Source organism: Calypte anna, chromosome Z (genome assembly GCF_003957555.1).
Source record: "Calypte anna isolate BGI_N300 chromosome Z, bCalAnn1_v1.p, whole genome shotgun sequence".
Lineage (NCBI taxonomy): Eukaryota > Metazoa > Chordata > Aves > Apodiformes > Trochilidae > Calypte > Calypte anna.
Genome location: NC_044274.1, coordinates 51,216,699 through 51,239,703, shown reverse-complemented (window position 1 = coordinate 51,239,703; position 23,005 = coordinate 51,216,699). Strand labels below are relative to the sequence as shown.

Sequence of the window (23,005 nt, the reverse complement as noted above, 5' to 3'; positions counted from 1 at the left end):
AGTTCTGGCTCACTGGGGAGGTCCCAGATGACTGAAAGTTGGCGAATGTCACAGCAATCCACAAAAAGGGATGAAAGGAGGACTCAGGAAACTTCTGGCCTGTCAGCCTGACCTCAGTCCCTGGCAGGGCTATGGAGCAGATGTGAGGTGCTGGAGCAGGTCCAGAGAAGAGCAAGGAGACTGAGAAGGGATCCAGCACAAGTCCTGTGAGGAAGGGCTGAGGGAGCTGGGGGTGTTCAGTCTGGAGAAGAGGAGGCTCAGGGGAGACCTCATCACTCTCTACAGGTCCCTGAAAGGACCCAGCCAGGGGGGGGGGTCAGGCTCTTCTCCCAGGTAGCTCCCAGTAAGACAAGAGGGCATGGACTTAAGCTCTGCCAGGGAGGTTTAGGTTAGATGTTAGGAAAAAATTCTTTACGGAGAGGGTGATCAGGCATTGGAATGGGCTGCCCAGGGAGGTGGTGGATTCTCCATCCCTGGAGGTTTTTAAGAAGAGACTGAATGTGGCACTTAGTGCCATGGTCTGGGAACCACAGTGGTCGTGGATCAAGGGTTGTACTTCATGATCTCAGAGGTCCTTTCCAACCTGGATGATTCTGTCATTCTGTGATTCTGTATGTGATTCTGTTTGGGTCTTATGATTTAAGGTGTCAAAATAATGCAATATCTTGCATCATCATCAATATTGCTTTTAATTTATTTTTTATAATTTCAGAATCTCTTCAACATTTCAGTCTCTAGAGGAGTAAAACTTGAGTACATGGTACCTTGAGACAAAAAATAGTGTTATTTAGCTGTCATTTTTCTTCCCTAAAAGTTCTATGAACCTTTCTACTCCAAATAAGAATTTACCACATGATATTATTCTCCTTATATTTTTATTCAAATTATACAATTATTTTCCAGTTTACTTTTATTCTCTTGGAGTCAAGAAAGTGGCTATAGATAACTATGTGTCTCAAGTATTGGCAGCTTTTTTATCTCTGAAGTAGCCTTCAACAAACCTTGAGGTCTGAGGAAGAGCCTTTATATCCCCAAACTGAAAACAGACACAGGAGTGGAAGTCCATTGATACAGTATTCATAGAGGTTTTCTTCTTTTTTACTGGTGAGTTGAACCAATTATTACTTATATGCATTTTTGTGTCTGCCCAATTAATAGCACCTAGCTAACAGGAACTCAATTAATCATGAGAATCCAAACCTCCTCCTGACTGTATTGTTTAAACTGTTTGTCCAGAGAAAGATACTATCAAAGTTTGACATACTTAATCTCTAATCGCATTCTTTCTGCATTTTTTTCTCTTCCATTACATGTTAATTGATAAATCAACAGGGTACTCATCTTCACAGATTTTCTTGTGAAACATGAGATGAAGATGATCTGTAGGTAAATCACTCAGCATTTACACAGCTGCAGTGGATTAGAACTTCTGTTTCTGGAAGAGCTCCTTCAGTTGTTGTTCACTTGTTGCTTCCTTCTGTTGCATCAGTTCCTTAGCTCCTTTGGTTACTCCCCACCCATCTGGCTTTGACATCGAAGGACAATAGGGCCTGCCTGAAGCAGGCTTCAGATTCTCCCAGTATTCTCTTCTTGCCCTAAAGAAAAGGAAATGTAAGTGTTCTTCCAGCAGCTCACAATACTAAAGGAAATGTGCAAATCACCACTGCAAAGGGTCATGTGACTTGCACAAGACTGACTTTATATTTAGGTACAGAGGTATGAATGAAATCATGCAATGCAATTCTCCATGCTTAAGAAGTCTATTTTCATTCTTGAAAGGAACATTCTAAGGAACATTCTACTCATCATTAGGAACTGTTTTACATCAGCCTGTTAGTTTTTGATCTTATCTTTAATTACTCTAACAGTAGTTGAGACTAAATCTTTAGGGATGAGAATTTCTTGAGCTCTTCTACTGCCCCTTCACCCCTTTCCCTGTCCCCAGATCAGATTTAATTATTCAAAATTATTAACACATAGAATGTTTACAATGATATCTGGACCTCCATATCACTTACATTGGTCCATACAGCAGATGGGCTTAACTGATAAGCATTTGCAAATAATAGACTGGTGTACTTTCCAGTTCAGATAAACATACCTTGCTCTGACCCAGGGTTTGGTATGCATGCTCAGGTTATTGCCCCAGCTACCATGTTTCTCAGAAGCTTCTGGCAAAAATCCTCTTTCAGGAGCCAGTTCCTCAGCGATTGCTCGGACATGATACGGCTCAAATCCACAGCAACCTCCAATGTAACGAATTCCTAACTCATAGGCCTTTCTTGCATATCTTTGAATATCCCATCTGGTTACAATTCTTGGCTCCAGACCTGCAAAGACATCGATATCTTAAGTTTCCACCATGTTCCATTTCAAAACATTTTGAGTAAGAAACCGTTTTGCTGAGATACTTGCACGCTGATTGCAAAACTGATTGCTGAAGTAATGTGCATCTTTAAACTACCTGATCTGGAACGAATGATGTAAACTCTCAGAAGTCTAGCTTTTAGATTTTGCTATGCTCCGCTGAGCTATGCTTGTTGCAAGCTTTTTTTGACTTGCAAAACAGCACCTAGTATCTTCTGCAACTTTAGGTCACACGTGTGCCATTCTACCAGAATTCTTAAGTGAAGTATTGGACTACTTTCAGTGGTACACCCACATTTCCAAAGAGCTCCTCGTAAGCAATCGATATCTGGGAAATCTGATACAATACTCTAGTCTGTGAAAGGATAAGGTACCAACCTACTATCAAAAGGAATAAGTATGTTCATTATTCCTCAGGAATGCTTACTCTGCTTTTTTCCATCATCAGGTAGTAGAAACCAGTTGTTTCACTGGTGGCTGTGATCTGTAGCTATTTCTCAGCTGACCTTACTTAGTTATAATCCCAGCCATAAGAAGCTTGATGCCTCAAACCACATTATTCCTTGTGTGAAGTCCTGAGTAAGGACACAATCTTTATTTTGAACCCTTCTCTCTGTTGCAGGCTGTGGTGAGCTGAGTGAAGGGTTAACAGAGCTGAGAAGATTACTTGTGAAAAGGAAGAAATAACAAGTGAAAAGAAAAGCACACCTTAAAGGGAAAAAGGAACAAGAGAGGCAGAACTAGAAAGAAAAGACCAGAAACTGAAGAAACCTCAAGAAATAAAAATACAAAAACAATGGAATAAAAATACAGGCATAAAGGAATAACAATTCTCCCATTTCTTTATGCACATTTGCAGGAGAATTAGCATGGTTATCACACAAGTGCAGTATTAAGTCTGTCCATGGAAAACTGATGGGCAAAGAAGTCATGGTGAGGTAGTAACACTCCATCAGCACACCAAAGCAGTAGGATTCTTCTCCCTATGTCCCTTCCCCAAAATGCATAACATGCAAGAACTGAAAGCACATTTACTCCAAGTCCAATGTGTAGTCAAGAGACAGGTTCAGAAAATAAAAAGCTGAAGGAAGAAAATTAAATGTTTTTAAACATAAAATTATTTGTATCCAAGGAAAAGTTTGGAAAAAAGGAAAAGTAGATCATCTGATACCAGAAGCAAAACCAGATGAACCTATTTTAGAAAGCTGTTTAAATAAAAGTAAGCTTGCTTACAGTTCTGCAAATGTCAGAGAAAGCTTCATAGGTGCAAGGTCATTAAAGAGCCAGTGTTCAATAGTTACAGAATAATCAACAATAAGAATGCAACATCTTGCACTCAATTTATAGCTGTATAAGCAATTAAACTCTGAGGGAACTGTATAATGTTTTCCTGTCCTCTCCATAACCCAACTTGTCACAGTTCATAGCACCTGATGAGATGAATCTGAGGGTCCCAAGGGAACTGGCAGATGAAGAAGCAAAGATACCATGCACCGTATTTGAAAAGTTACAGCAGATGAGTGAAGTTCCCACTGACTGGAAAAGGGGCAGTACTCCAGGTGTGGTCTGACAAGTGCTGAGTACAGCAGGATGATGAATTCTTTGTCTCTGCTGGTGATGCCCTTGTTGATGCAACCCAGCATCTTGGAAAACATGAACCTAACTATATGGGTCCAGATGAGGGTCCAAGATGATCAGGGGGCTAGAGCACCTCCCCTATGAGGAACGGCAGAGAGAGTTGAGGCTGTTTGGCTTAGAGAAAAGAAAATTCCAAGGAGTTTTTATAGAAACTTTTTAGGTCCTGAAGGAGGACTGTAAGAAAGATAGGGAGGGACTTTTCATCAAGGACTGTAATGATAGAATGGGGCAGTCATGGTTTCAAACAAAGAGAGAAGATTTAGATTAGAAATAAGGAAGAAATTCTTCACTGTGAGAATGGTAAGGCACTGGAACAGGATGCCCAGGGAAATTGTTGATGCTCCTTCTCTCATAGTGTTCAAGGCCAGGCTGGACAGGGCTCTGAGAAACCTGGTCTAGTGGGAGGTGCCCCTGCCCATGACAGGGGGGTTGGAACCAGATGATCTGTGAGGTCCCTTCCAACCTGAGCCATTCTGTTTCTAAAAATCAGTCCTTGTGCTTCAGTAATGTAAGGACACCAACAACCTAAACTCTGAGGAAACAGGGGAAAACATCACCTTAGCAGTCAGTGGTGAAACATGGTGATTGAAAAGAGGCATTATTCTATGAAATGGATTACCCATCATATTTGGTGGGATTTTCCCCTTCCCAAAATTGACTAACACTACATTTTCCATGCCTGTCAATGCATTTTTTTTTCTTGGCTTTATTCAGAATTAATTATCTATAGCATAACAGTTAACTTTAACATTTATAGTAAAAAGAGAAAGAAATTTTCATCAGTTTTGGATGAGAAGATTGTCACCTTCTCCTTAATTTAGCTCCTCTGTATTTCTGCTCTTGGGATTATTTGGTATGCTTTGACTGACTAGGACATTTCTTTATAAAATGTTGTACTTGCCTAACTTGTGACATTTCAGAGCAACTGGAGAAGGGAAAACACAGTAAACTGAAAAAAGTTCTACAGATAAATACATACTCCGAGCATCTTGCTGTTGGAATTTGCCAGTACAACATAGGCAACACTCTTCTAGAAACTGATCTTGTTGGCCTGTACAGAGGTTATGTACTCTTCCAATATATAAATACCTCTCTTTGTGCCTTTTGTTAACTGGGTCAGCTTAGCAAGGATTTACCAAACTACTTCTCTGCTGTACACAGATCAGTCGCTTCTTCTGTATATTGAAAATGTTCACAGAAATAGCCTTCTCCAATTGACTTGTGAAATTTCTGAAAGCTGACACCTCATACAGATTGCTTATAACGTACAGATTCCCTTAACATACAAGCCAAGAACAGTAAAAAAAACAGTAACAAAAAGTGAATCCTTCAATTCACTTGATTGCTTATTTCATCTGTTCAATCTTTTTTAGCCTGTAATCAGAGCAGTTATATGAAAGAATAAATAGGATAAATGAGTTCCTTTGTAAGCATCCCTGAGTATTTTCAGAACTCAAACACATTGTTATAATTTAATGAATTCCTCAGGCTCATGCTTTATTCTCTTCCCTTCATTTATATGAAGAGAGGAATTTAAAACAAATGAAAAAATTCCCCCAAATCACATATACCTCTTAAATTCCTTGCTACAAATTCGAGTTTCAAATGTTTTAATACCATATTTTATAGTCTGACCTTGAAAAAACAGTGTATGATACCTGAAAATTAAAGCAATTTTTCTAATAAATTTAAAAAGTATTAGCTTGTCTTTTTATTTTAAAACGATGGGATTTTCTACATCCCAGGTGGAAATAGGTCCTAAATACACAAACCTTAATACACAGGAAGGAGCTGACTCTTTCAGTCTTTGTAGAATTTCTTCTGAGCCTATATGTGGTGAATCCATTTCCAAACTGCTAATCCATTTGTTAGCAACATCAAAGAGCATATTACCTCTTCTGGTTTCTCTCTAATCTCACTTCTATTAGACTGAACCATTATGAATTCAATAATCATGCACTTGTATCCAGTTACGTCTATGCATTTTATGTTAAATCCCCATGCTGGTAAACATGATACAGCTTCTGGGGTAGATGTCAGAACCCAAAACACTGAGGAGGTCCTATGCAAAAAGCACTTAAGTTTGGGCTTTTTAAAGTGTATTTACTCTTGCTCATTGGAACTGTTTATAGCTGTTCTGAAAATTTTTTTGTAGCACAAGGCACAACTACATTTTTTTAATCTGAATTCAGATTATGGCACTTTAAATATTTTCATCATCATTTCAGCCACATGCTTTAATACTACTGAAATACTCGCACTATGTATGCGATCGTTAAACCACTGAAATTCCTTTTAATTCCATTAAACCACTGCAACTGGGATTATAGAAGAACACCTTGCAACTTTAGATTTACTGAAGTGGGGAGGTAAGAAAGGAACAATGAAAAAAAAATTAAAAGCCTTGCCTTACCAAAGGGAAATTCTGGGAGATCAATAAAACCCTGCTTTCCACAATCAGGTGTATGGAAAGCGAGTGGTTGGGACATCAGGTGAGCTTTCAGTTTAGCAGCCTGCAAGCCTTCCTTCATCAATCTCACAGTTTCCAGGGAAGTATCTGGATCAAAATGGCAGTTGACTCCAACAATAGAGGCACCTAGGAGGAGGAAAATAACTTAAAGTCACATCTCCGTAGGAAATGGGAGGCAAAAACGTTCTTAGCCACACTAGTGCAGAAGCAGACCAGGCCATCTTTACACCAGCATTACAAAAACAAGGCAGTTGTGTTAGAGCCAGCCTCAACTATCCTGAGGTTGATCATTCCATTTACACTTCAATTGCACTCCTTCCCCTTCCTCATGATGAATCACATCTCCCACCCTCATACGGCTGCTTTTCTTACAAGTGTTTACTCCATGTAGAGTGCTACGTACAGACACTTAAGCAAAGAGCAGGCTCCTAAGATAGTATCTACCTTTGGGTTTCAACTGGAACTCCAGAGGACAAGAGTGGTTCAGAGTATATACAACTGAACACCTATACCATCATTAGATGTCCCTGACTAATTTCTTCTTGCCCTTCTACTGCAGAAAACTCAACCTTTGATGGGGAAAAAGTTTAATTTTTTTCATCCTCTTATTCTTTCATCCTGGATTTTGAACTGTGATCTCAAAGTTTCCAATATCATGAGCAGAGAACGAAAGGTGGCTTTGGACTCTGCTTATATTTTATACTTGTGACCCCAGTATCTGGGGTTGGCTCTCTAAGTAAATTTAAGTAGGTTTAGGATTTTTCTCTATTGAGTATCAGCTGCCTGTGGTTATTACTCAACACCAAGCTGGTTAATGAGGATTCCACATCTGTGTTTTCATGGTTTTATTTTTTCCACAACTACTCTAATTAAGTACACATTAAAACTTTTCTCCAGGGTCAAAAGTTTTGTCAGATATAATTGGGAAGGTACCTACTTGAGATACACATCTATTTAGCTCAATACTTAAGATCTTTTCTTGTTCCTTATTTTCAAAGGGCATATTAAAATAGAATCTTACCAGCCTTTACCAGTTGGACAGCACATTGTCCAGGGGACACACCATGCATGTCTCCTTCTGGACCAATGCACATTGTAGCTGCGACTGGCTTTCCAGATTCTTTTAGAACTTCAACTGCCCAGACAGCCTCTTCAACATGTTCAAAATACTAAAAAAAATTAAAACTGAATTACTTACTTTTGCTTGGAGATGAAGCATAGACTCCTTAATCCAAAACCTAAATTCATGAGCAATACAGTGACTTGGTTCTTTTATGGTTTACACTAAAGGAATTCAACTGAGTTCACTGACTACACAGTTTAAAAGAGTTTTAAAAAATCAGTAACTAAAACTATATAAAAAATAATGATACTTGTTTATCAGAATAAGGATGCCCTTACTGGAGGTTAATCAGGGATTCATCCACGACGAACTGTTTTTATCTAGAAAAGTCACCTTAGGGTGACTGCTTACAGTATATAGGGGGAAACAGGAGCTAGTTAAGATCACATTAAACTATCTTCTTTGTACCAGTACAGAATTTGACTTGACAGAGGTACAAATTCAGGTTCCAAAGTCTTATCTGAGGATGCTTGCAGATACTGCTATGCATTTAGAAAAATACCTACTACTACTACTGGAATAACAGCATAACAGAAAACTTCTCTACTCCCTGAAAATAGACAAGGTATCTTAAGGCTAACACTGTGCTGGTCAAAGCCATGAGATTCTTTTGCAGATTTACCTCTGCAATAAGGAAGTCCACGTTCTTCTTCATAAAGACATCCAGCTGCTTTTGGAAAACTGCTTTCACCTCTGCTTTATCCTTGCAGCTTAAGTATGAAGGTGTTTGACTGACTCCTCCAGCCACTAAAGCATCACCTTCATTAGCCACTTCTCTTGCAATGTCACAAGCAGCTTCATTCACTTTCTGGCACTGTATGAAAAATAGATTATGTCAGTTTTACCTAATGAGAGATGTGCACATAATTTCAGAGCACAGCATCAAAATACATAATGGCTATTTCACGTTCTTTTATAATTTAAATTAATTTTTAAATAATATTAATTACAAAGATCATCATCTTTTAAAAACCCCCCAAACATCAGGAAACAATTTTCTTGCTGCCTCTAAGTTATCATATTACCTGGTATTACAAGAACATACTACCCTTAATACATCTTACACAAATAGTCTGTAAAAGCAATTATTTGGTGTGAAGTGGAATTTTCTTTGCCTCTTAAAAAATAAGTTAGATATTTAAGTGTATCATTTTATTCTGATAGTTTGTGGGTGGAAAAAAAAGGTATGCAGCAATTTCAACTTATTTTTTCTATTATTTAAAAAATTTATTTTAATATTTTGATAATTTTAAAAATTTAAGTATTAATAGCATTAATATAGACTTATTTAAGACTTTTTTAAAAAGTAATAGGTCAATGATGTTAAAATTGCCAAATAATGAATAATTAGGGAAAAAATTAAGCTAGGGAAAAAAAAATTTGGGAAAAGAAATATTATTTGGGATAGATAACAGGTACTGACAAGAGCAAGTTTCTCTGCATCCCATGAATTGCTAAGAACCCATATAGACTTCTCTCTGCTGAAATTTTCCACAACTGTCTCAAAAAGATGCAGCCGATTTTTTGAGGCACTGATTGTCTTCTGTTTGCGCTTGTGCTCAGGCGCAGGTTTGGGATCTCCGAGAGATGGAGCCATAAACCAGGCTTTAGCCTGGAGGAATCTGCTCCTAGAACAGGAAGCAAAACAATCTTGGAATGCTGGAATGCATTCCCAATACCAGATGCTCTCCCAGCCCTCTGGATTTCGTGTGGCAGCAAGAGTTGCTACAATGCTTGTTTCAGAGGCACTGTGTTTCTGGGGCTACTACTTCAGACATTTCAATGTTACCTCTATTGAATGTAAAGGTGCACCACATCAGATAAATTTGATCATGACGTTTTGGTAGGGCATCTTAATTAGTCCTCAAGCATTTCCCTACTGCCCAGATTGTTCTAATTTCTGACTTGGGTTATCACCACAAAGATACTGTTTCCTCCCTGCCCCCCTGGATTTTGCTCTCTGTGCATTTAGTGCACTTTGTGCCAAAATTCCAGTAAAATAATGTTAGAAGTAAAAAATACTATTTGAGCATTCTCTTTCCTCTCTTCATCCTGGCCCTATTTTAGTTTTTTTGTATGTTTGCTTGTGTTGTTGGTTTTTCGTTCTTTAACCTTGTCTTCCTTGCTATTCCAAACTCTTAAATTCATCATCTCACTCCTTGGTCCTCAAATACAGACAAAATGTGTAATAACAATACATGAAAGTACACGATAATCTCTCTACTAAATCCTATTAAATTAATCCTTTTTTTTTCATATCTCCATCAATACAGTGTTTCACTCACAGTTATTTTCTCAGCCACATAATTGCCTCTGTTCTCCAGTTTGTCCTCACTGGCATAAAAGGTGAATGTTTGCAGAACATTAGATCCAGCTCTGAGGAATTCCCGATGAAGCTGGCGGACTGAGAAGAATTAAAAGAGACAAAGAAGAGATATTTCATATACTTACTCTTGTTATCCCAAAATTAAATGTTTATTGAAGTAATGTTACTATAAAATACGTGATAATGTGTTTCCCAGAAGAGACCTTATGACAGAGCAGAAGCTCTACTCCAGTCTGTAGAACTCCTTTCTTCTCACTCTCAGAACAATAGGCAGAAAGCTTGCTCCTTAGTTATTCTCTGCTGAGAATGACTGAATATTTCTATTTAGTTTATCTGTAGATTCAATTTTATATGCCACCTGGCTTATTTTCTACTTTCAGTGGTCCTTTGGACCGCTGAAATTTCACTGTAGAGAATTGTGCTGTGGTTTAGGAAGGGAAAGCAGACATCTGACAAAAGATCATGAAAACATAACAAGGAATTACAGACAAAAAATCATCAGATTAAATAGCCATATTTTCTTAGCTTCTAGACTATGACAAAGAAAACACAAGTACTGGGGCGATAACTTTAATGACAAGATTGTATTTATATACAAGAATAGTGTTTCATTATTTCTTCTATTTTGTATTTTCTAGTTTTCTCCCGCTACAAAACTCTAGATGAGTCTAAGCAGCCCAAACCAAAGCTCTGGTTTGCTAAATACACCCTTAATTGAAAGATTATTTGTTGATGAAAAGAAACAACACAGACTTAATTCTTCTCATATGTCAGCAAGGGATGATTTTGCTATTGAGACAACACTTCTTTTGAAGCAAAGGTTGGTATTACTTTTAAGGGACAAATTTCCTACATTAGGACTTTGAAAGAGGGTTCTGTAATGGTAGTTCTGCTTTCTTAGCTGTAAGCAGTACCCTGCAATTGTCACAGTCGGAACAAAACAGGAGATGTCAATGGATTTTATAAGCAAACCCATGGAACAATGACTATAACTTCTAGAATGCTACTAATCATGTCCAACAGACTTAAAATGCAAATTCAGGAATAACCTATTCCCTAGATATGTAAAGACATAAAAACACTGCAGTTTTGTAGTATTCCCTGGAAGGGTCTGACAAGAGAAACCCTTGAGATCCCTTCCAACCTGACATTCAGTGATTCTATGGTTCTGTGGCAGATGCTTCAAGTTGTTTTCCTGAAGTCCTAGTTTATCATACCTTATCGTCTACAGACATCCTGTGTTGTTGGGGAAATATGTGAATGTGTTACAAGACTAAAATTACTCCCTTCAGCTGCAAAAAAGACAGCCTGTTATGCCAGAGAAGCTCAACAGCAGTTTGAGTTGCTAGCATAAATCTGTGTGCACACAAGCTTGCTGTGAAGAGCATAGTGTCCCTTTCTTTTCTCTACTAGTACATCTTTCATTTGCATTTGCAGCCTTGGGTAGCACAGTGTGGCTTAACCCAATGCTTCAGCCCCCAGTAATCACAGAGACCTGTCCAGGCATACAGATCGTAGCAGAGCTACAATTCAGAATATCTCTGGGATCTGCCTGAACCACCAGGAGCAAAGTTAAGTTTTACAAACTCTACACAGAGTCAAACCATTCCTAATGCAGGAAGAATTCTTCTTGCCAAAGTGCTAGAATAGTCTACTGATCCCAACTCAAAGGGCTGTCTTTGTGTTCTGTAGTTTTTCTATTCTCTCCCATGAGAAATCATTGATTGAAACTTGTCAGGAAATTAAAAAAGAAAAAAAAAAGAAGAATCTACAATAAACCAGATTTCTTTATCCTTGTGGCTAATGATCTTTAAATATGACTCTTTCATTGTTAGAAGAATGCTTAATGCCAAACCATCAGGTATGTGAACAGGAGACTCTGAATGGGTCTACCTTTAGAGGTTACAAGCATCAACCTAAACCTCATTCAATCCCAGGCAATTAATTTTTGCCAGTAGAACATACTGCTACTACTATCAAGTCCACAGCAGTCTGCATTATCAAAATCCCAAACCACCCTGTAATTTACTTCTTGTGAGACTTTCAGAACACTATTGAAGCTGTTTTCTTCCACTATTTGAGAAATATGGGTATTGGCCACAAATAAAGTAAAAAAATTACTAATATGGTACATTTTATCAGTCATACCTATAACACTGTATTTTCATTTCATTCTACCATAAACTGGCCATTTCACAGAAGACACAGACTTAAGCTAACAGGACAGGGGGGGAAGAAGTGCCTACGCATCTTGCTCACTGCAGAGCAAAACCTTTCCTTTCTCAGAAGAAACACTTAGATCCCATTTCTAAACTTGTCAGCCTGGCAAGACTTCTCTTCTTTTGTAATGCAGATAGTGGCCTTGAACTCACTTTTATTTATTTATTTTAAATTTCTTGTTGGATTCTCCTTTTTTTGTCCTTCCTTCCAAGGACAAAAAGGTCTGGCAGTCGTAGGATTTTACACCAGCTGGCTCAGCCAGTTGCTCCTTCTATTCTGTACACCTGCCTGCAAAGTAACATGACCCTTAAGCATGAAAGAGGAAAAACCAGTAATGGAGTGAAGGAAGCAAACAGCATTAAAACAAATCAACATATTTCCAGAGAAGGGTGTGTTTATAAGTAGTCTATAACGGGCTTATAAGAATTTTATAACTGTGTTACAACTATGAGCAGTAGGTTCCAGCAACTTAGCAGCAATTCTTAGAAGTCTGGATTTCAACTCATATCTACTGATGACTTATTTAAAGCAAACTATGTGCCATTTTAGCCAATTTAAGCCATCTACAGCTGCCTTTAAATATTTTGCATTCCCCATGGATTGAGACATTTCATTCCCAAAATGACATAAAGGGAGCGCCATTGGCTTCTGAGGTGCCAAATAAGAAATCAGAGGCAAAATAAAGAGTATGAGATAAGAGCTGTGATTTTAAGATGGAATGTGTGGGGGCAGATGGAGGTAGAGGTGGAAACAGAAATAGAGGTGACGGGATGTTTTTTGTGGAGATGAGAATCAGCAAATTAGGTCATTACCCTTTAAATCTTTGCTAGAGCTTGGCATTATTTAAACATTTCTGTGACTCTAAATTAGAAATGCTACACATTAAGTGAAAATTGAAGGCTAAAAAGATAAGAGTGAATAAATAGGTAAGGTGTACAAAGTAATGTAATGGGGAGAGGTAAGATCTCTCTCCTTCTACTCCTCCTCTTCCTTTTCCCCATTGTGTAAAAAGACTAAGAATGACAGACACTTAAAGCAGACATCCCCCAGGATATTAGGAATTGGCTGTGGTACACCATATTACTAGGGCAAATGCTTTCTTGTAATATCTGCAATTATGTAAGCGTGCATAGAGAGACAACAGCATCTTCTTTTGCGCTGTTTATGCTAATCACTAGAATCTTTATGCTGGAAGACAGAATGATTCCTTGTTTTTTAACAAGTGCTTTAAGTGTGTTACACCATTAAGTGTTTATTGCAACTCTTAGGTTCTTTTAAGGTTTATCATTCCCCATTTCACAGTGGATACTTTAAATCCTCCTCTTCCATTCCATTGTTTATTAAAAGCTGCTATTTTTCTGAAAGAAATAATTAACAAACTATATTCATTTATAACAATCTGAAAGTTCTAGAATGTCTAGGACATGAGAAAACAGATAGCTTGATGCAGAATTCCTTTTTTACAAGACGTTTGAAATTATAAACTCTGTATCCGCCCATGGAGAGACTGGCCAAATCCACGAGAGTGGAATTACTGCTGTTAAATACAAAGATACCATACGTGGCTCTAAAACGTCCTGGCCTGCAAATTCCTGTACACTGGGATAGTGTCCTGGAGAGGTGCCACTATATGTTTCCACTACTCATGTTCTGTCTCAGAAAACTGGTTTTGGCCAGTATTAAGAGCAAGAAAAAGGTATAGGGTGAACATTTAGTCTACAGATTCTACAGACTAAACTTAACTGTGTAATGCCAATAAGTGTCAAGGATGACTTCTATTTAAAAACATACAACATGTTTATATATATTTATTATTTATCCAACCATGTTTATATTCACTATGGGATTACCAGTTCCCAGTATAACTGACCTGCTTCTGGGTGTTCTACTGTTGCTTCAGGAGTCCAAGGCCCAGCTTTTACATATCCCCTCTTTTCGAGAGCAAAGACAAATCCTCCATCTCCAACCACAATTTCTCCAGCATCTAAGCGCTCTAGAATACCCTGAGGAAAGCAGGAGGAAAGATTAACAATTACATTTCTTCATTTTGGTGGGCATTCTTTGGCTTTGTTGCCATTTCCTCTATTTGCATAGCAGGCATAAACATTTGTGGTCTGCCAGAAACAATCTTTGCCATAATGGAAATAAATTTTCTTCTTTAAAATCTCTTTAAAGAATGGTAGATGGTCTGTTTTGCAACATAAGGCTTTAATATGTGCATATATAATATGCACGACTTTTAGACAGTATTCCAGAGACACGGTCCCCAGAAATAGAAGCCAGTGGTTCCATTCCATTCCATTCCTAAGAAAGTAAAACACTGTATTAAATTTTCACGTAAAATATAGGAAAATTTTTTTAAATGAAATGCTAGTATAACTGGCCTCTTGATTAACTCATTTGCTCTTAACTAGAAATGCCATCTCAACAGAGCCTTAGCACAAGTAGCCTGTGATCCAGAATAGCACATCATGCATCATATAAGAATTAGCATATAACATTCCTGTACCAAATATGACAGATCTCAAAATGCTGGCCTTTATTTTCTGGCAGATTTTTTATCTGACCGGATTTGGCTTCCTAGACTTGCAAAATGAAAGAAAATAATGCTTGTTTTGCAGAGCTCTGAAATGTTTCAAGGTGTCAAACTACAAACCTTACAGCAAGCACCCTATGATTAATCTTGTTTTTCCCTTGAACTCCATTCTAATGCAAGGAAAGTAGTAATTTCCTTTTTAAATTGAACAACATGAGAACAATATATATTGGTTGCACCTATTTATTTATTTATTTATTAATTCATTAATTGCTTCATTGCTTTCTTCTAATTTTCCAAAAAGTACATTGCTATTACACTCAAGAGTACTAATTTCTGCAACTGCATTACAACCATAGTTGTGTTTACTTTAAAAAGTGGGTGAATGCAGACTCATTACATCAACAAAGGTAGTCCATACAGGAAAATAATTAGTCAAGGGACAGACTGAAATTTTCCTTCATAGTCTCCTTTATGTCACTAGCATTTCGGTAGATGAAAACTGAGCACGAAAGGCAGGAAAAATATGGCCTTATGGACACAGAGCTGAGTGTGGCTGTTGTGTTGAGAGGAAGGATTTTTCTACAATTAGCCTCCAGTCTTTAGTAGATTAGCTTTCTTGATAATTTCTCCTTCATTAATTTGATTACCTCAGTCCATACAGCCAGGAAAGACATACACTTGTGTTGTCTCAGTAACTTTAATAAAATAATAATTAACTTTAATAAAAGTGTGCAAGCAATTGTGGTCAACTAGGGAAAATCTGTTCTAAGTGTAAATGTCAGAAGGCTTTCTGTTTATAGGTAAGTAATTTGTAGCTATAACTCTATAACTCAAATGGGGCCAGAGAAGGCACCCAAGGGATCACTAGTTGGGATCACTTCTTCCTCTGCCCGCCAAGGAATTTTTTGTAGAGAGAACCTGCTTCCAGAAGCTTAATATGTAGAGAACATATGAAAGACGTAGATGAACAGATGAAAACAAAATCTTTAACATACAGGCTGCCTCCCTTGTTAACTGAATATTAAGTAATAGATACATGTTGACATAGTATATAGATATTATATTTAAATTTACTCCAGCTAACAGATTTTTTGCTCTTAACAAGTCACTCCTAGGATTTAACAACAATTTTCTTTCACAATTTTAGTTTTTAAACTGCATTTAAAATTAATCTTCACTTCGGCACACGGAAGCAACATGACTAAATAGACCATGAAACCTTAATATATCATATATATATATATTGCGATACATTAAACTTAGCATTGAGGTGTCTAATAGAAGGTGACAGTTCTATAAAACACAAGGTGATGAATACAACTTTGTCAGTTCAGATTGGCTTTAAATGGAAATACATATTTGCAAACTTTATTATAGGTCTGATATCATCTCTTCACACCATTTTTACTTTATCTATACTACGCACTATACAATTGGTTCAATCAGCATACAGGTAACGTAAGTTCAGCATAAACATTGGTTTGTTCTGTCCTGGAGATTCACAGTTGTGTGCTTATGCTCAATCTGGATCAAAATTGTACTGCTAAGTAGTCTGGTAGTACACATATTTGGTATTAAATAACTAGACTTGGTATCTGTAAAAAGCTAACCGGGGCTTTCTTGAGCTTTCTTTTCACTGTTTTACAATTGCAACCATGAATTAAGTTGCACCACATAGTCCACGGAAAGAATGCAAATATTTGTATGAAGAAATTCCCTCAACCAACTTCAGGAATGTTACCAAACCATGTAAGTGAAAAGTCTGATTGGTCAGCCTACATCCTACCTTTCCATCAGGGAAAAAAAGAATCTTAAAACAACTACTGAGATCTCAAAATACGCTTATCTCTTCCTTTGCCTGTAGGGGAAACATAGGACAAGTGCCTTCTGCTACGTGTCTGAAGTGGCATCAGTATGTGTCAAGAAATGAAAAGCACAACAAATACCTCCCTCTTCCTTTATAACTGATTTTCCTGAAAGGCCTAGAGCTCACAGATTCCTTCCCTTATCCTTCTGTTTTCTTTTTCTAAACTTAAAATGCTACACATAGAACAGAGTAAAGTTCTGAATAAGAAGTGTCCTGTTGGTGATAATAGCAACCTTCTGAATTGAAGACAGAATATGTGATTCCACTGATCTTTCCAAGCAGCAGTGCAGGGTAGCAGTAGTGGTGTGTGTTAGAGAGTCTGATTTAGACATTTTTCATGTGTTTGCCTTTATGACTATAATGTCTGATACTTGCATAAATTTTTATACTGGATTATTTCTTTAGCTAAATGAGAGTGAAAACAGCATATATTAGAGACTGCACTCATATTACAAATACTGTTGGTTCTCAGTCATATAAATCAAGAGAGGAGCAATTTAGGGCTTTTAAATAGAGTTGTCAGGACACTGGAGACAGAAATCCCACCCAGTGATGGTTTACGCTCAAAATATTTACAATTTTAGTGTGTCCCAAGCATTGCTTAGTTTGCATGTCAAATATGCTATGCAAAATAGTTTTGAACCCTGGTAGATCCAGTCTTTATTTCCAGAGAAATCAGAATTCTGTGAGTGGTTACTGCTCTAAGAACAATCTAATCTATCTACAACTGTATCCAAATCATAGAATCATAACATGGATTCAATTTGAAAGAACTTTGGAGATCATCTAGTTCCAACCCTCCTGCATGGGCAGGGACACCATTCATTAGAACAGATCCAGCACGCCTTGTACACTTCCAGGGATGAGGCATCTGCAGTCTCCCTGGGCAATCTCTTCCAGTGTCTTACAACCCTCAAAGAATTTCCTCCTAATGTCTAACTTAAATCTAACATCTTCCATTATAAAACCATTACCCCATGTCTTATCACTACACACCCCTGTAAATGTCCCTCCCCAGCTTTCCCCCAGGCCCTCTTCAGGTACCAGAAGGCTGCTATAAGGTCTTCCTGGAGCCTCCTCTTCTCCACGCTGAACAGCCTGAACAACCCCATCTGTCTCAGACTGTCCTCATAGCAGAGGTGCTCTGTCTCTCTGATCATCTTCGTGGCTCTCCTCTGGATTTGCTCCAACAGCTCCATCTGCTACTCATGCTGAGGGCCCCAGAACTGGACACAGTACTCACCAGAGCAGAGGAGGAGAATCTCCTCCCTCGACCCGCTGGCCACACTTCTTTGCATGGCTAACAGGTCGAAGGTACGGTTGGCTTTCTGGGCTAATGTCTTCAGTGCCTTGATACTGAATAGGTCTAGCTATTATTATGGCTTTACTTTATCTGTTTGCAATGTGACCTTTCTTGCAGAAATCGAGCACTTTACCGGGAGGTTACCAGCTCCGGCTCCAGCAGCAGCTCCCCAGGAGAGCCTCGGGGCAGGGTCCCTAGGAGGAGGGGGAGGTGGTCGAGCCCCGCCTGGTGCCGCAGCAGCGATGCGGGGCTGCTTCTCCCATACGCCCCCATCCCGCCGGGGCAGCGCCCGCACCCTAGCAGGCGTCGACGGAACCTCTTCCAGCGACCGCCGGGCCCCCGCGGGCTGGGGAGGGGGGTGGGGGAATTACCCTTTTGCCCTGTTTCATGGTCTTCTGGATCGGCAGCATCTTCCTCGCCCAGGGACGCCGGCTGCCTGAGTCCTCCCCGTCGGTTCGGCACGAAGGGCAATGCCCGACAAGCGCTGAGCCCAGGCTTTTATACCTCAGGGAGGAGGCGGGCCGTGGTGGGCAGCGCTGTGGGAGAGACCCCCAGCCGCCTGGCCCCTCACCCCTCGGGGCCGTCCGGGGCTGCTCCTCGCACTCCCACCCCCGCCCCGCCCCCCGCCTGGCCCGAGGTCGGGAGCTGGGTTGCTCCCCCGAGCTGTCCCCTCAGCCAAGGGGTGGTCCGGCCCCCTCCTCCGCCAGGGGTGGCCTCGTCGGGGGCAGAGAGTGGACGGGACGGGACGGGACAGCGTTTGGGGAGGCGCGGAGCCAGCGCTCTCCATCCCTGCTGCCGGCGGGATGAGCGCGGTGCTGCGGGGAGCCCTGCGGCGGCTGCTGCTCCCGCGCCGTGCCGGCCGTACCGACCCTCGTTCTGCGGCTGCCCTGCGGCCCTTCGGAGACGCTGCGGGCGCTCAGGGGCGGTGAGTGCGGGCCCGTGGGCCGGACAGGTCGGGCGGGGCTGCGTGGGACGGACAGGCGGGGGGCGATAGGGGAGGCGCGGGCAGAGGACCCGTAAAGGCCGCGGGTTTTGCGCGTGGTCACCGCGTCGCCTCAGGGCGCGGCGGCCCCCGAGAGTGAGGCTGCCTGGAGGGGGCTGCCAGGTGAAGGCGGTGAGGGAACGGGTTCCTGATGCGGTGCTCCATCTGAGACCATCCGGGACCGCCGGTCCGCCAAGGCCTCTGCGTGCCTGCGGGCAGCCGGTGTATCTTCGCCCTGAGCCTCGCCCGTCTGCCTCGGAGACCAGGGCCACCCAGCCCCGGGTGAGTGGCTGAGCAGGTATTCAGGGATCCCTCCTGATGTCTTCTGGGATGCATCTCTGAGAGAAAAATGACCCGGTTTCAACGGGCTGGAGTAAACATCAGGGTGAACCGTGTAGGCCTCACAGGGCAGGTACCTTCTGGATTCTTATCAGGCTCCTGGATTTGAACGAAAAGGTTTGAAAAGAACTGAAATTCAGGTGAGGACAGCTCAAATTCAAGGCATGAAAAAAACATGGGAAATACCTCCACTCTGACTTTGGTTACCATGTGCCTCAAAATTCAGTGCAAGAGCTTGTGCTAAGTGTCGCACATTTGGCTGTTAACTTGCAAAATTAATATGTAATTAACTTGCAAAATATATATGTATGCTCAGAGAAAGAATACATGAAAGTACAGAAAACCCGGGGTTTCCAGAGCTCTCATTTATTTTTACTTTTTGTTCATTTATACATAGTCAATAAGCATGATGCATATTCCTCCTGCATTTAATTCTAAAATGTCATAAGATGTCCATTCCAAGCACATAAAATTAATAGCTTTGATTTCTAAGTGAAGGATGGGTGAAAGGCTAGTTACACATTACAAAAGCATTCTGCTGTAGAAGTTGCAAAAGCCAAAATGTACCAGGAGGAAAGAAGGGGGGAGATAAAGCTGAGTATTGATTAACTGTCCTAAAGGGAGAGATACTGTGGTTTCATAGTAGTCTGTACTGCTCCTGTACTAAGAGATTCTACCTTGCCTCACATTGAAAATTGTTGGGTTTAAATTTGAATAAATTTCCTGATCTGGCTTGCTATTTGGGTCTCTGCTGCTGGGGCAGGAGATCAGAAGAGATGGAGGAGAATGGGTTTGCTGACAGCAACTGTTCTGGCTTGTGATGACTTGAAGTGGCTGTCAAAATGCAGTTTGGTGTAGTCAGAAGTGAGCCATGAACAAAAACCTGTTTCTATGCTTTGACTTCAGCAAAGTAGAACATAACAATATAGAACATGAAACACTGTTTCATTGTTCATAAATACAGTGATGTATTCTGTTGAGACTGGCTTTAGTAATCTCATTAAGGCTCTTTACTAAGCTAGTCTTTAAAGCTATTTTTTAAGATATATTTTTATTATCTTTTAAAGACTTTGTCTTGTGTGTATTAGAGCACTTCTGAAAAGTGAGGTTTTGATACTGTCATTTCAAGGGTACAGTTTCTCAATGAAAAGTAGGGTCTACATATTAGGGTATATTGAACAAATAACAAAGATTTCAAGTTCTGAGTGGAAGTAAACTTGCTTTGCTTTTTGTATTACTACTGTTTATATATATAGCCTTTGATAGCATTTATTTTAAAAGAAGACAAGAGTGAACAGGTTGAGTTTTAAATTAAGGGGGACTAGACTCCCAAGCAGACTCCATGTTGTACTATAAATGGATTATAAATCAAAAGAGATGAAAGAAAGTGCATTTGTCTTTTTATAACTATCTGTAATTTTTATTTATTTATTTTTCCCCAGGAAAAAAACATCATCTCCTTCCTTGGGGAAAGACAAAGCAGACACAATAATCATTGGAGGTGGCTGTGTTGGTGTGAGCCTAGCCTATCACTTGGCTAAGGCTGGGTTGAAGGATGTGGTTCTGCTGGAAAAATCTGAGCTCACTGCAGGATCTACTTGGCATGCAGTAAGAAGTGTTTTGTTAATCTCTCAGATTAACAGCAGTTTGGCATTGGAAATGGTGGTGGATATTTCATTACCTTTATATTCCCTGGCTTTCCAGATATTAACTATGTGGTTGTTTTATAGATACAAACTTTAGTACTGGATTCATTATAGATTGACTACATGAGTTTTGAAAAATTGGCTCATCTATCCATATTACCATTTTTCTCAGTTGTAAAAATTGGAACAAATACTCTGTTTTGAAGGTAACTGTTAGTATGACTGTATGTAATTACACAGTTCTGTGTCAATGTCCAGAGTAGGTAGTATTGCAAAATGAAATAAAGCTTGCCACATTAATAGATGCTTTTTCTGTTTTTTTTCCAGCTATGCTTAGCTGAAATTGGGAGAATGTTTTCCCTATGTGTAGCAATACAAAATCCAACAGTTTGCTGTCTCTAGAACTGTTACAGAATATCTGAGCGCCTTTCAGGAACAAATTAAGTTTGGTGACTCAGATGGATTTTATTTTTTTGTATTCTCATTCTTAGCCAAGAGGAGGAAGTCTGAAATTTGAAACACTTCATCTTAGTGCAGATGTTTTGTGTGTTTTGTCTCGCGAGAGAACAATATTAAAAAATGAAGTATAAAAAAAGTGACAGTCTGACATGTATAAGTACATTTTTACTTAACTTTCCTTGCTTTTAAGCAGAGTAAAATAAACAACATTGTGTAGACTTTGGAAAAACAAAATACAGTAATTAATTCTTGTTTGGATGTAATTATACCACAGCTAATAGCATTCTGCAAACAGAGCAACTCCATGTATTGTGTCAGATCATGCATCTTATGTATTGAAATGCTCAAAGAAATACTGTGACTTACATATATAAGTAAGACACAGGCTGAATTCTATGTACGCAATAGATATACAGAACAATATGTGTGTAAAAAATAATAAAAGTCCCCTAGTTGAATGAGACCAAAATAACGAACGGGGGGTTGTTACTAAATGTTTCTTTTGCTCTTATTGTTATGCTCACTCACTCTATCTTATTGCTCATAACTCCGTAAAAACAACTTCTTCTCCAGTATTTTTGCCCTCAGTGAATGCAGTGAAGGAGCACTGTGTGAGGAACACGGTTTCAAAAGTAGGGAGGGTTCTGGAGTGCAGCAGAGAAAATCTTGCGTGGAGCTATTAAGAGGGCTGCCTCTGTTGCAATGGAATTTGATGGAACTGACATAGCAAGACACCTAGTTATGGGACAGGTGAAAATGGGTAACTGTTAGGTAAACTACATGGTATGCTGTCTCTTTTAATGGAACTCGCTATTCAAGTACTGCGTCTGAAGGTGAAAAAGTCTACTGTAAGTCTGTTTCAAGTGATGAGAGAGATCAAAGCTGTGGCTGTGAGTTCTCATGACACTTGGCACTGCATATTTATCAGTGTTTTCCTCACAGCACTACAGTACTGGGTACAAATGAAGTTTGCACATATTGTTAGAACTTATAGTGGTGCATAGTGTATTGCCTGCAGTCAGAAATTTGGGAAGTCTGGTTCATACGTTGCTATACTCTACCCAGTACACATTTTCCTTCTTTCACAGTCCAGTAAGTTTTGCCAGAGTTCAGGATCATGTTTCATATAAGTCACTTTCTTGATAGTGATGCTGCCGAAACTTCTTCCTCTTCTTGTGTCTGAGATGAATTTGGCATGTGTGTTATTAAAACAGCACAAAAAAGTGTCCACATTGTTATTCTATCAGTAGTAAGAAGATAGAAATAAAAGACCAAGTCCTGCTCAACTTTTTACATCTAATCATGACAAAGTAGTGGTTATTATAGTTGTAAAGTAGGTCAAGACTTAAAGCCCAAGAACTCCAGAGGTTGTACTACAGGTCATTTGAAATCTCACTGAAACCTTTGGAACTGAACAACGGATATATAACTCTCACAGCAAAGAGGGGTTTTGTCTTGTTACTTTTTTAAAAGGTGTTTTCTAAGAAAATGTTTAATGTATCATGCTCTATGTCACACTTCTTCTTGCAACATGCATCTTATTCTGCTGCTGATAGTTAAAGAACAGCATAAGACAAATAAAAACTTGCTAAGACTTGGTCAGAAGAAGAAAATAATAACAATTTGAGTACCATTTTCCTCCAGAATGCTAATGTATTAAATGGAATTGGTATAAAATCTGAAACAGACTGGAATAAAACAAACCTGATATATTAATATTCCAACA

At 39.4% G+C, this 23,005-nt stretch overlaps 3 protein-coding genes across 3 annotated transcripts in view; 2 read left to right on the top strand and 1 right to left on the bottom strand.

Annotated features, from left to right (window-relative positions):
- Positions 1–3,089, top strand: part of LOC115599857 (forkhead box protein G1-like) — a 30,181-nt gene extending 27,092 nt beyond the window's left edge. Inside the window, exon 3 of the mRNA XM_030466681.1 lies at positions 2,990–3,089. Within this exon, the coding sequence (XP_030322541.1) occupies positions 2,990–3,054 (65 nt within the window). The 3' untranslated portion in view covers positions 3,055–3,089. The remainder of the gene's footprint in view (positions 1–2,989) is intronic.
- Positions 792–18,438, bottom strand: LOC103537245 (betaine--homocysteine S-methyltransferase 1). Its single transcript, XM_030466680.1, has 8 exons — positions 18,225–18,438; positions 14,015–14,147; positions 9,884–10,002; positions 8,221–8,412; positions 7,497–7,644; positions 6,419–6,601; positions 2,102–2,330; positions 792–1,595 (listed from the first exon to the last, which is right to left on the bottom strand). Exons 1-8 carry the CDS (start codon positions 18,261–18,263, stop codon positions 1,421–1,423), a joined length of 1,218 nt encoding a protein of 405 aa, XP_030322540.1. The 5' UTR covers positions 18,264–18,438; the 3' UTR covers positions 792–1,420.
- A 39-nt stretch (positions 18,439–18,477) lies between these two features.
- The window catches only part of DMGDH (dimethylglycine dehydrogenase), a 40,363-nt gene continuing 35,835 nt past the window's right edge, over positions 18,478–23,005 (top strand). The window contains exons 1-2 of the mRNA XM_030466679.1: positions 18,478–18,778; positions 20,617–20,782. Of these exons, the coding sequence (XP_030322539.1) occupies positions 18,657–18,778; positions 20,617–20,782 (288 nt within the window). The 5' untranslated portion in view covers positions 18,478–18,656. The remainder of the gene's footprint in view (positions 18,779–20,616; positions 20,783–23,005) is intronic.

Coding starts and splice junctions, on each gene's coding strand:
- LOC103537245 (XM_030466680.1), bottom strand. CDS start 18,263: ATGCTGCCGATCCAGAAGACCATGAAACAGGGCAAAAGG. Junction 6,602..7,496: donor TGTCCAACTGGTAAAGGCTG/GTAAGATTCTAT, acceptor TCCTCCTCCTAG/GTGCCTCTATTGTTGGAGTC. Junction 1,596..2,101: donor AAACCCTGGGTCAGAGCAAG/GTATGTTTATCT, acceptor CCTTTTCTTTAG/GGCAAGAAGAGAATACTGGG.